This window comes from Bemisia tabaci, chromosome 2 (assembly GCF_918797505.1).
Source record: "Bemisia tabaci chromosome 2, PGI_BMITA_v3".
NCBI lineage: Eukaryota > Metazoa > Arthropoda > Insecta > Hemiptera > Aleyrodidae > Bemisia > Bemisia tabaci.
Window position 1 is genome coordinate 4,702,939 of NC_092794.1, and position 14,236 is coordinate 4,717,174.

General features: G+C 38.7%; 1 protein-coding gene across 4 annotated transcripts; it reads left to right on the forward strand.

Moving 5' to 3' along the window:
* The first annotated feature begins 5,136 nt into the window (after positions 1–5,136).
* On the forward strand, positions 5,137–7,590 carry LOC109039973 (uncharacterized). Of its 4 annotated transcripts, none has more exons than XM_072296591.1 (3): positions 5,137–5,313; positions 6,034–6,184; positions 6,983–7,590. In XM_072296591.1, the coding sequence occupies exons 1-3, from the start codon at positions 5,275–5,277 to the stop codon at positions 6,985–6,987; spliced, it is 195 nt and encodes a 64-aa protein (XP_072152692.1). In that variant the 5' UTR covers positions 5,137–5,274; the 3' UTR covers positions 6,988–7,590. The 4 variants fall into 4 exon arrangements, with proteins under 4 accessions (XP_072152692.1, XP_018911259.2, XP_018911260.2 ...); XM_019055714.2 differs by having other exon boundaries at positions 5,154–5,313; positions 7,093–7,590; XM_019055715.2 differs by having other exon boundaries at positions 5,164–5,309; positions 7,093–7,590.
* The last annotated feature ends 6,646 nt before the right edge of the window (positions 7,591–14,236 follow it).

Genomic DNA, 14,236 nt, shown 5'->3' on the forward strand with positions numbered 1-14,236 from the left:
GATTTTCACCCAGTATTTGTGCCTACAAGAGATGTTTGGACTGCATTTTGCAATGAAGAACTACTATCAATAGCACAATTCAGAAACAACATATGTGGTATTAGATTCTCTATGCAGATAGGCCCTTTGATAGACAAGTCTGTGAAATTGTAATCCCTAATTGCAAAAAGGGGTCCATTAAACTGCAAGTCTGAGAGGGGAATAGATTGAATTCTGAGGCAAATCTAATTGAAGTATGTAATGAATTAAACAAACGTCAGACGGTGAAACGTTAATAGACTGCAAGTCTTTGAATCTGACTGTACTTTTGATCGTCATTAGTAACTTGTGTTGCGCCATGCAGCATATCTCTTGGAGGGAAAATTGTGCTCGAATGAGCTTTTTCCCTCTGTATTGAAATGTTCAGCTTTACGCTGAATTGTGACGCACACTGGCCACACCACCAACTTCCTAGTTAAAAATAGGCTTAAAAATTTACCCACATCAAGTGTTTATCAAAAGCTGCCCGCACTGCGGTGCAACGCAAAAACGCCGTAAACGCCATTTTAATTTTTTTTGGAAAAAAAAGTATCATAGCATAAAAACTTGTGTACCTTGGGGCAACGTTTTTACACAATTCTTTTGTAAATACTATCAAGAACTTAACTTCAAAATTTTAGAAGCATGGGTGGAACAGTTTTTATTTTAAGAAGTGTTAATTCCCAAAAAAAGAGAGAAAGTCTTGATGGATTTACGGCGTTCCTGCTTAGCACGGCATGCAGTGCATGTATTCATACTTAATAGAAAAAATCCAAACTAGCTTTTAAAAAAAAAAAATCGCTTGGTGTGAAAATATTGTCACGCTACTGACACAATAGAAAAGTGCACAAACAACGAAATCCAACAGGAAAAGTCGTTTCCAAAACTTCATTCGTGGATTTTCAGAATATTTAAAACGTTTTGATAGTTCCAGACTCTGAAAGTTCTTAAAACAGAGGTAAACTTAGCGGGTCCTTTCCTTCCGACTGCTCGCCGCTGAACCTTGAGTCGATTGAACACCACTTTTTCCCCGATGTTTACGTCTGAAAGTCAACAAAAGGGGCGGGGAGACATCGAGTTCAAAAACGCACCTCCATGCGCTAGAACTACTCCCACTGCAATGTTATAAAGTCGCTGGGTCACGTTGGCGTGGCGGTATCGCGACAAACCGTTCAAAAGCAAACTAGGTTTATTTTCTTTTGTAAATCCGATCACTCATAAAGATCCGCAACGTTCCATCCAATTCAGTGGCGAGGCGTGAACGATCGATTATCGATATTTCCCCATTGGAAGATATGAAATAGAATCGATTATTAAGGTGTTCGTTGCGAACACCCTGTTTATCGATCCTTTTCAATGGGTTTCAGGGGCAGATAAATCGATTTATCGCAAAGCACACGCACGCTACTGATCCAATTCCATTAAAATTCTCAACAATAACCCCAGTTCAAGGCTTTTCTTTCCGCTCCGGGAAGTATTTTCACCTCTTTTACCTCTTTTCCCGCCATGCATAAAAAAAGGGGGGGGAGGTAATAATGCCTTAAACTAGGTCTCGTGAATTGTGACTGCTCGGAGATGTGCCCCTCGATATCCGCCTTCTCTCTTTCTATCAATTAAAAAGCTCGGATCGGTCTCCGAACGGCCTAGGTGGCGAAAAATAATCAAAAAGTTTAATGTAAAACGCATTTTATGAGTATCGTAAAACTAACAGTCTTGGAAATGAATGAAGATACCGACCTCTGAGAGTGGGGTGGTAATAGCTTATTAGTGCATATCCACTTAGCTCTTGTGGAGCGAGTTGGGAAAGTTTCTAAATGAACGACGAAACTTGCGGTCTCCGCTCCGCCAGCCTCTTTAAGGTTTGGGGATGATAATCTTAGGAAAGTCCAAAACAGTTAGTTTAGGGCAGATTTTAAGATATGATTCTGTGAGGGCTTGGAAATGGGCAGGACACTGAGAATAATTTTGATTTTGAATCCAAAATAATTTCCATTACATATTACCCTTAAAAAGATGTTGGTGGCTTTTGAAATAAGTCCAGTTATCTCAAAATGAATTCCTCCTGAGGTACCCAAATACTCGCCTTCGTTCTCTTTTTCATTTCAACTGGGATTCTTCGCCGCGCATTATTTGGCGGTAAACAGTCGATTTCACTCGTATTTCATTCAAACATAATTTTTCCAGTGCATAAATTTGAGGAAATTCAAAGAACACATTTTTTTTTTCTAAAAAAAATTTATAATTGAATCAAAGTGAGCCTCCATCGAATATCTTTCGGGGAAAAAAATCCGTTCATTTCAAAAATATTTCCGCAGTTAAAAAAAAACGCTTTTACGATAACGGGAAATTTTTTTCAGTAAGGCCGAGGGCAACTGGGGTTACTTGCGGGAAGTATTCGATTTGAGTTTCTTGTAATTCACGTAGAAACTTATCTCAGTGATGGAAATGAAATATTAAACTCTGGCTTTGATATAAACTAGTTAGAGTCTTACACTCATAAACGCCTAAAACGATGAGAGAGCGTCTGCGTGTCACGGAACCTGAATAAAGTACGCACTCACAACAGCACGTAATGCATTCCACTCATTCTGAAAGGTCTTTAAATAAATAAGAGAAAAACTTAAGCATTACCCTCCTTTTAATGGAATTATCCTGCAATGGCCTGAGAATTGTAATCAACAATTTAAACTCCCGTAAAATTTTGCGGACTACACGACGGTGCTATCAGTTTCGTCATGATTAACTAAAAAACATGGAAAAGCTCTCAAAGTTTAGATTGTGGTGGTCACGGATTTGTTGAATTATTGGAGAAACGACAACAAATTCTCGTTGCACCTCAGCAGTTTTGCTATGACTTTGAGATGAAAACACCAGAACAAAACCAGAAGGTGACACAAGTTATGATAGACTGTTTCTACTAGTTTTCATTCACCGAATCCAGAAATTAGATATTATTACCGGGGGGGGGGGGAGGAGGAGTGCGTGACATCAGTTTTTTCATTCATTATTTTTTACAAAAAAAGGTAGGAAGGGCTGGCCGTAAAAACGGAGGCTGTCAAAAACCAACAGTGTCATTTTTGAACTTGGTGATCTAATACTAGTAAAGTTCAGCTTTATTAAAACTCGTGTCTTTTTCGTTTTTGATTTATTAATTTCTTTTTTTGTCCGTCAAACCATCCAAAAATCGCACTTGCAACTTCCTTAGGCCCTAAATGTTTCATCCAAATCCACAGGAGTTTACGAAGCGATTTGAATATTTTCTCCAAAATAATGCCAGTCATTTCAATAAGAACTTGTTTTAAATGAACTGGAACTCATTATAAGACTATTAGACACTCCCTCATTTCATTTAAAACAATTCAAGCTTTATTTTTAACAAAAAGAAACTGGAATCCTCTTTTCAATAAGAATTCAAATAGAAATTGTTTTTGATTCAAATAAAACATTTTCATCGGTGCAGGATGCCGATTCTGCTTATCTATTTAGTCGTGTCTCAGCACTGAACATTACAACCTGACCTGACTAATAATTGCAGAAATGAATTTTTGCATGATTTGACAATATGTGATCATCATGACTGATTACTGATGGTTTTTTTAAACCCTGGTAAAAATTGGCGATAGGAGCTGCGTTTCAAAATACCATAGAAGTTCTTATAGCCGACTGAAGAGGGCGATAGAAAATCATATAGCTGGCTAGAGAAAGTGGAAAAAATCATACGGCCGGGCTACACGAAGCGATAAAAAATTATACAGCCGGGCTATAGTTCATATCGCCGGGCTTTACACTTTATCGCCTGGCTGTTGCTTTTTCGCCATAGGCTATAAAAGGCTATAAGAAATTGAGTAGAAATTCTTGTGCTTTGTAAATCCTTAAGTTTGTACGGAATCACCTTAATATTTATAAAACGCACATTATATATTTCTCTTTACTACATATTTTTTTTCATCAATTAAAATGAGAATAATCCATACAGAGTGTGCAAACATTTCAAAGTCATGAGTTGAAAAAAGCTGACTCCGCGAGATTAAATATTAGAGCCTAACACAAAGCGGAGCGGCAGCGCACCGGCGCGCGGCGCCTACAAACCCAACAGGGATACTTCACGCATTGCGCAATGCGTGAAGTATCCCTGTTAGGTTTGCAGGCGCCAATGCGCGTTCAGCGCTGACTGCCCGCCCGCCTCGCCGCGCCGCAGCGTACCGCGGCGCTTGAAGCAACTATTTCACACCAGTTGTATTGCACAGTATCATACGAAATTGAAGGCGCTCCAACCTCTTAGGAATGTCAGGCATCCTTCAAAAGAACGGAGCTTTCCTCGCAAATTAAATCAAGATACTGCGGCCCAAAAAGAGAGCGGTAGTCCAAAAACTCACTAAGTCCTAGCATCCGTAATTAGTAACGTTTAGCATACACTTTATCGCCAGGCTGTTGCCTGATCGCCATCGGCTATAAAAGGCTGTAAGAAATTGTGTTACCGGCTATAGAAGCTATTGGAAATCTTACAGCCGTAGGTCTATGGTATTTTGGAACACAGATTTTACTGCCAATTTTTACCAGGGAAGCTTAAAAATATATTTAATTTCTCATTTTGCTGATTTGTAATTATTTAACCGATGAGCCATTATTGTTTGCGATAATGCAGTGCAAATTAAGTGCTAACCACTGATTCCATCATTGAAATCATGATTGTCATTTCAAATAAATTTTTATTAGGATTCCTCGAGAGTTAACATGAACGTATTTATGCTGGAAAAAACTATAAATTAAAGAAATTAAATTTTGTTACATTTAAATAAGTTATGTACAAGTTTCTCGATTGCTTTTATATTCACAGTTATATTTCCATGTGAAAGCTCACTAAAAACAATTAAAAACTAATAAAAAAAAAATAAAAAAAATTAAATCAAGAGGTTCTAGGAGGGGCTTGGAGGATAAGGCGCGTAAGTGCAGTTATTTTTTACTAGTATCGACATCTTCCCATTTGAAGATGTGGTAAAGAGTCGATTATTAAGGTGTTTGTAGCGAGCACTCTGTTCATCGATCCTTTTCCGTAGGTTTAAATGACACATCAATCGATATATCGCAAAGCACGCCACGCCACAGCCGATAACACTCCCACTCAAGCTCCATATGATCATAATCACTCCACGTGTGGAAAGAAAAGAAAACCCGTGATGTAACTGCATTCTCCTCGCTTTTGATTTGAAAGATGCAATGGTGTAACGGCGGTCTGAATTGTTGTTTAGAAAGCTCATGTGCTGTTTTGATTTTTATTTTTTCCTCTTGGTGTGCGTAAGTTCCTCACTACATTCTTGTCAACACTATACTAATAATTTAGCATACAATTTAGTGCAGAATTATGACACACGGTGATATGAATTGAATGATAAGGAAAATGAGGAAGGTGGTGGAGATGATACGAAAATATTCCTTCCTGTGATGCGTTTTCCTCGTCTTGTAAGGCCACTTTAAATAGGTGGTGCAAAAAGGTTAAGTCAAGAATGAGCCATACTTAATACAATACAAGGTATACAATAAACAAAATGAGGTCATCAGTGAGCTATACAGACAATATCAATGAATCTTTTGACGACACGAGACATTTACTTGAAGCGCTAATCTTGGTGACATCCTAACATTGACACCATGATTATTAAAAAATAAATACGTAACTTTTAGAAATACTGAAAATAACATCTTTGTCATTTAAAAAAGAATGATTCAATATGCACCAAACCAAAATCGGAAGCAGGTTTTTTTCAAAGGTTTTTTGCTCAATTCGAAGTTGGTATTTAAGAATTTTCAGCAATACGATTTCCTAGATATTATATTGATCTAATAAAAGTTTAGGAAAAATGCTGCCAAAAAAAAAAAGTTTCGTTCAGGATCACGCAAATAGGAACCAGTTTTGTGTAAGGTATAAAAATTAACATTCTGAAAAACCAGAACACACTACGCCTTAAAACGAATTGTTTCATGTGTAATGGAAATAAATCTATCTTTACATTTTAGATGGGCGCAAGTGCTCAGATGTACAATTATAATCTAACAAAAAACGATGAAATTGAGCTTTACAAGAGATTTAGAAAGATGGTTGACGCAAAATCTCCTACCTCGGATGAATTCGACAGAAACAACACACGGAAAGGAAGACATCTGCTAGGTAAGTTCGTATTTATTCCAGTATACCGAAGGGTAAATTGCGTTGTTATATGAATGAACTTTATATCGATAAAATGTCACGAGCTGTATTCCACACACAAAGTATAAGACCATCGTATCTTCGATCAGACAAATATGTGGATGCAATAACCTGTCTTGGGAGAATTCTATGCTGAGAGATTTGCTAACTTTAAGTCGGACAGTTGCAGTTAAAATTGAACTGAGCCTTTCTTTATACCTGAACAATCCAATAGTAATCGTAATTATTTCCGAAAAGACGAACGTTAAATTAACGTCTTAACGTCTGCGCTGTTCTTTCTTGTTAGTTGATGATAATGACAAAATTGAAATAAATCATGCGTATGCACTATTTGCACTAACGTCGCTATCTAACATGCGCTTACGAATTAATGACATCTCTGGTTAAAGTGACTATAAACACTTGGACTAATATCATTCTATGTTGCTATTCAAAATGAATTTAATAATTGAAGCACCATTCAGGGCTGCGCTTATCCGAGCCTTCTGTCCAGTTCTTACGACTGGTATGAGGATATTCTTTTTTTTCACCTTAGCGAGTAAGAATTAAACGGCGTGGACTTGAAATGAAGAGGATATTTATATAAATTTATTTTTTATGTCGGGCTTGATCTAGAGAGAAAAAATAGAAAATAAGTCAACATGCTTGCATATCACTAAATATTTTTTACAAGGTTTCGATTTATAGAGAGCGACTTTCAACGTACTAATGCCACGTTTCTAGAGAAGCTCAAAACTATTAGTAAATTATTTTTTTCAGAATAATGTGTTCTGGTTCTCTTGTGTTGCATCCTTTTTAAAATCGCCCCTGTCCAAACGCCTGGTGCATTATACATCCACTGGTTATGCCTTCAAAATTTCTTACTGCAGGGGCATCCGTATTGACACCTTTTGAAGAAGCGATTGCCAATTACGAATTCGATGAGGCAGGGGTACATTTACAAGATGATTTACAGAAATATCTAGAAGACACGGCTGGAGAAGATTACCCTAGTGAAGTCGTGCGTTACAAGACTTTCGTGGAAGCGGAGATGCATCAATTGAGTAAGATGTTCAACGTGTTATGTAAGGACGGCAAAGCAGTAGAAAAACATTGCGATTTCAAATACTACCTAATTCCTAGGCCGGAGTCACGACTCAACCGAGCTATTGTAATTCACTTCAAAATTATGAACGATGAAAAACACTTCAAGTATGAAGCTAGAGCTGGGCTGAATTCAATGATTAGAAGGAGAGCTGGGCTCGAACTCAATAAAAAGTGGCCGATTGCTAAAGGGAAAAAAGAGATAGTTATGATCGTATTTTGTAGATCCAAGTTGGACTTGAGACACACTACAAAAATATAGCTCATTTGATTGTTTCAACGTCTATATTTGACACTTTTCTGACACCATCACATTAGGCATAATAATAAAATCCCCAGTCTATAGGGGAGACCGGGGTAATGCGAGATTTTTGCTCCTGCTGCTACTTATTTCAAATTTAAGTAACTATTAAAAGATTAAGCCCTTAGTTCAGTGTTTAACCTCGTTATAGAGTATTCAGACTAGATTTAAGCCCATCTTTTGCATTTTTTTTTTTTTTTTTTTTTTTTGTGATACAAATTTGGAACTTGAGTTTTAGAATTAAATTTGTAAACTTCCCTTATTCAAATTTGAAACACATTTAACTCATAAAAAACTCATCCGATTGGCTAATTGAAATTTGAAAAAGCGATCAGAATGTATTAGTGAAAGACTCTCAATACCTGTCATATTTTTCCCGTGCAATATATGAGGCAACAAGGACCAGGTCTATCTTTACCCCGTAAGAGTAAAGAGAGACCTGAAAAATGAAATAAAAAAAACATTCAAAACTATACTTTCTATCATATTGTTCAAACTTCGGATAACAAGCTTTCATAGGGTGACTAATAAATCCTGATTTTGTCAATTTTTCAATTTAATTAGGAAGCTCAGGCATAGGAGGGCAGATATCTCTTAACCCCCTTCGTCTCTCTTTACCCAGGTCTCTCCTATTCTAACCTGAAGAAAAGGGAATTCATTTACTTGTTTTGAGGTATTCAATTGGTGGGGGGGGGGGGGGATTCTAAAACCCCAGGTTCGTTTGTCGCGAACCCTCGCACATTGCAACTCCCTGGGAACATTGGGGCAAATAGGGGAGGAGAGGACGTATGAATGTTCTTTATCAAGGGTAACATCACAGAGTGGTGTGCCACCTCTCTCACCCCTGTGTGCGCAAACTCAGACCCCCTCCTCCCCTCACCTCAGAGTGACGGAATTTATGGACGGCCTCTTTCGATAAAACTTGAGTCATGTACCGAAGACGCAATATTCGGCAACAATGGCTAGGTGGGTTATGAAAAAGCTGGAGCCGTATTTTGTGTTTCGTCTGCGCGGATTTTATCTCATAACTCTTCTTCCCCTCTCAGAATTTATGACTTTTCAATGGGTCATAAACGCTTGTTGCGTGTGAAATGTCTCAGGGATCACGCCTGCCAGCCTAAAAAGCCAGAGCTCAGAGAAAAACTTTCTTCTCCGTATTACCGCACCATAAAGTGGATGCAGGGATACATACGAGCTAAGCCAAAGCACGCAGAAAAGGAAGAGGATGTTGGTTTGTTTTGGTACCCTGGTACCTAAAAGCCCCATTTTTTGTAAAATTTTAATGGGTCAGCTGCACTGGTCACAACATCGTGTTTTGATGCAAGATTCTTGCAGATTAGCCAATAAGAATACGATCTGTCCAAACAGCAACTTTCTATGCTTAATATTAACAAAGATATCGCGCTTTGAAAAATTCGTTTAATAACGTCATCCACCGCGGAAGTGACACCCTTTGGTTTCATTCACCTTGCTTTCATCAATCAGTGAGACGATTTTCACTGGTTACTTCACGTGAAACTTAGATGAAACAAAGGTGGATGAGACCAAAGGGTGTCACTACCGCGGTGCATGGATAACGTCATTTAACGAATTTTTCAAAGCACGATATCTTGGTTAATATTAAACGTAGAGAGATGCTGTTTGGACGGATCGTATTATTTTTAGCTGATCTACAAAGATCAAGCATCAAAACACAATTTTTCCAAGAAAAATTCCGAAATGGGCTCGGATTCAGTTCAGGAGATTGTCAAATTTGACTTAAAAAAACAACAACAACAAGGAGACATTCCATCATGAATATGTTGGAAAAGCGTGCCGAACAACTGAAATGTTGGAGCCATACTATTTTCATGTCTTTGCTATTTGTATCAATAGGTACGTTTTGCTAAAACTAGGAAAACATTAATCATAAGTGTTGAATTTAAATTAACTTCATTGAAAAAACAAAATAATATCATTAATGCGGGTGAACATGTGGCTGATTGTATGATGGAAGTATATTCCAGTATTTCTGTTTAACATATTAACTTACAAGAAAATGTTCGTTTGTCTTTTTTCTAGTATTGATTAGTTTCAATTTTGTTTGATAATAGGTCTTAAACATTCAATACAATCACTAAAAAAAACTCTCCCCGGTGGGGCTTGAGCGGTAGAGCACCGGGGAAAATTGTATGTGCCGCCGCCGCCCACCCGCGGCGCACTATGGTCCAAAACTCAAGAATAGGAAGAGATAAGTCGAATAATGACTGAGAAATCACGAAAGTTTCGTGACGGATGTTTTTTGAGTCGCTAATTTCGAATTTGATGTGGCACGCTGCAGCTCGGCGTGCTACTAGCTCGAATCGCGCACTGACGCCTACAAACCTAAGGGGATACTTCAAGCATTGCGCAATGCGTGAAGTATCCCCTTGGGTTTGTAGGCGTCAGTGCATGTTTCGTGCTGACAGCACGCCACGGCGCTCCCGACGGGCGGGTGGTGAACGATTTCTTGCAAGGAGAGCTCCCTGGCGGAAAAACTCGTATATCGTATAATTAATTTTTTTTTTTTTAAATTTCGACTTTTTAAATTAAACACTGGTTGTATGAAGTAATAGTGAGCTCTCAACGCTGGATGAAGTGCAATAATGAAAGGCGGGTTCTGACGGGCATTCCGGAAATTTTGAGAAATTGCAAACATTCCGGAATTCAGAATTAATCCCGGAAAACAACAGCACTGAGCATCAAAATTCGAAGAGTCCCGTGACAGAACCATATTTTTTTCTCAGTTAGAAACAAATGAACGGCAAGTGAGTATGACCAAACAATAACACCATTACTTATCCAATCCTGCCCACCGACGAGGTCAAATCCTCGCAACCATTCAAAACGCATAATCTTCGAGCACCGGAAGATTCCGCGGTCTGACGTCAGGCTCGTTGTTTTTCCGTCGTTGTCGACGCGGGGACAACGTCGCGGCGGCTCCGCCCCCAACGACCTCTGGCGGCGATTTTCACGAGCCGAGCGCGACGCTCCGGACTACTGATTGATTTATTAGACTGCTTTGTCACGTCCTCCCGATATTATTGTCCCCTCACTCTAATTCACCCCGGTATTTGTGATTTATCACCCGCTACATTTTTCGACACGTCCATCCTCCCCCCCCCCCCCCTCGCACCGCTCCGTTGCTCCATATGTATGCAGTCCACCGGGCGGTCGGTTTCTAGGATTCCGGGGCATTCGACGGGTGTATTCGTGCCTGTGGAACATAGCAAAACAGGAAGGTGTTGCAACAGGTTGATTAAATGGACTGAGTTAAGCGGAAGAGAGCCCACTTTTTGGCTCGTTTTAGAAACGGCATATCTGCCATTGATTTATATCTACTAATAGGTTCTCTTATCATCGTTTCTAAACATGTTCTCAGAGAGAATATTACGGGCTTTATTTTTGTTGGACTTCCTTGACTGTAGGTATCCATGTAAGAGAAAATTTCAAAATTTATAAACTGGCGTCCGGCCATCATGAAGTTTCAGTTCTTACTTCATACTCCGAACGAAAATATTATTACATACAAATTTGGTTGGAATTTTCTAGCTGTTTTTGGAAAATCTCATATAAAAAGACCATAAAATACGATTCTGTATTCGTAACGATATTGATTAAAGAGCTAAAGTCTTTTCAACGTGTATTGTGCGGATAGTTTCGATTCGCCTTCAGCTTCGTCCGCAGCAATTGTTGTTACGAACATGTTGCGCGTGCTGATCTCAGGTCATTACATACTTGACTCTCTGAAGGCGTTTTATGTGCGAAAGTAGAGCAACCTGTTGGAGAATAACAGAAGTCAGATTGAGTGAACCCTCAATCCCTACTTCGTTGATTCTCCAACAGACTGCGCCACTTGCGCATATAAAACGCCTTCAGGGAGTCGAGTATGTAATGTGCTGAAATCAGCCCGCACAACATATTCCTAACAACAATTGCTGCAGACGCAGCTGAAGGCGAATGGTTCGGTTAAAAAAAGGAGTATGAAAGGAAAAGGAAGAGAGGAATTCCTGAGCACAAACTAATTGCCCAGGAAAGCAAAAATGTCTCTCCTCTGCAGTAAGAAGCTGTTTCCGAGAGAAATGTTTTCTCTCCCGAGCAACTAGTTTGTGCTTAAGAGAGGAATTTATCCGTTCCTAAGCACTAACTAGTTGCTCAGAGGAGAAAACATTTCTCTCTCTCTTATACCGACTTGTTGCCCAGGAGAGATAAAATTTCTCCTCTTTGCACTGACTAGTTGCTCAGGAGAAAAAACATTCCTCTCCTAAGCACAAACTAGTAAAAAATAACAAAACATTTCTCTAAAAAACAATTACTTGATGCAGAGGAGAGAAATGTTCTCTCCCGAGCAACTAGTCTGTGCTGAGGAGAAGAATGTGTCCGTCTCTAAGCACTAACTAGTTGCGTAGGAGAGAAAAAAAATGTCTACTGAAAGCTTTTGAAGCTATTATTATTTTCCAATTCACAAGGGTTTTCTTTTAATTATACATTTGAAAATATGACATAATCAAAGATTAAAAGTTACATTGGAGATACGAATTTTTTCCTTTAGCCATAATGTTAAATCAATTTTGATAGCTTCAGAGAAGGCAAACAAATATTTGATATTTTGTTCAAGGTGAAGAGGTGTCAGATTGTATAACATTACAGGATTCATATCTCTCGGAGGGGCCTCAAAATTGAATTCAACCGTTGGAGAACTGAATGAAAGCACTTCATCTGTGAATAATGCCTCGCTCTGATTACTTCGTTGATTTTTTATTCAGACACTAAGTTCATCGTCATTTTAATGCCTCCCGTACTGAGTCGGATAATGATACGGGCGTATGTATGCTAAAAGGAACTATGTTCCGCGCGAACCCTATACACATAAGTCCTTTTAGCATGAATACGTCCATACGAGAAACTCCTCGCATAAAAATACAAGCAATCAAAAATGAAGGCACTCGCGTTTCCAAACGACTCACACGGATACCTATGGCTCATTTGAGTTGGAAAAGAAGAGAGAAAATAAAATTTAATTTCAATATGAACGCAAAGTTTTTTGCCCGAATTTATTGCAAATATTGAAGTATGATTTTACCATCTTGGGTGAAATGAGTGTTTCAAAAGTTTTGAAGAAGGAGACCAATGGAGCGTCAGGAATTTGCGAATGAAAATACTGTTTCCTATGTAAAATTCCGCAAGAAACAAACACGATGATGCCACCGGTTTTCTCTCAAATCAACTCCAAAGCTCAAAAAAAAATTATCAAAGTTAATTGAGGCCGTAATGGAAGGGATATCCAAATGCTACCCTGAGAGTCCACCTCTATATCAAGACAAACTCTCTATGCAAAGAAAGGGAGCGAATATATTAACAGTGTTGCTACTTTGTTTGGGGACTGCAGAACTGAAAACACGGCATCGCTGCTAATGTCTTTGCTTTCTGTGCACGGAGAGTTTGGTTCGATATATAGGTGGACTCTCACGATAGTGCAAGATATCGGATATCCCCTCCATTATGGCCTTAACTTTCAAGGTGTCTACTAAAACAGGTTGGCTAAAAATCAGTACTTTTTCAGTGCATCCCTAAAAAATTCAGTACTTCCTCAACAAAAAAATTCAGTACCCCTATTTTGACGAAATTTGAAAAATTTCAAAAATTTGAATTTCTTGCTCAGATCGCAAGAAAAATGGCTAAAAAAGAACAAAATTCCGTACCTTATTGCAGAATCTCAGCAGTTTTTCAGTACTTCCAGACCACTCTTAAAAAATCAGCTCTATTTCCAGATGGAAATTCCGAAATTGTAGACACCCTGACTTTGAGAGCTTTTTTTTAGCTTTAGAGTTAATTTCAGAGAGAAGCAGTGGCACCATCGTGTCTCTCGTTACATTTAATGTAAGAAGAAGTACTAAAATTTCAAATCCTTCGCGCATGCAAGAGCTCTCTTACATTTTTTCTCCGATTAGGATTGGCAACGTGGAAATTGGCGCCCCGCGGTATGTGCTAAAAATATTCGCCGTTCATCCCGAGTGAAAGGCCGGAGAATCAATGAAAATAAAGCGGTCCCTTAATTACTGCAAATCCGGACAGCATCACGATTTTTACTCGGACGCGAACTGCGGAGGGCATTAGTGGCTGCGAGCCTCCGGGGCAATTAAATGAAAAAAACCTTCGGTCAAATTACCCTCTTTTTTCCTCGGCTGCATTAGCCCCCACCTCCCCGCCGTTCCCTCGATTGAGATTTCCCCCATCCTCCCGATCGAGAAAAGTCATTTCTCACGGTCTGCATTCCAATGTATTTCGCTCATCAGAGTCCCTGTAAGACGAATTCCGCACTTTGAGAGAAAAGCTACTTGAAACTTCTATGCGGGCTGATAATTAAAATTGAAGCGTTTATTTCGGAAAGGTGCCTACTCTGATATACAGTAAGAAAAAGTAACCATAATTGTGTGTTAATACGGAAAATAAGACAAGAAATAACACAAGTTATTGGTTAATTTTTTTTGCTGAAGTAATATATATCAGTTATGCTTGTAACAGTATCGTGATTAGGTGATTGATTACTAAAGATTAGCTAAAAATAGTAAGATCCGTCCAAACAACAACTATCCGCGTTCAATATTCAC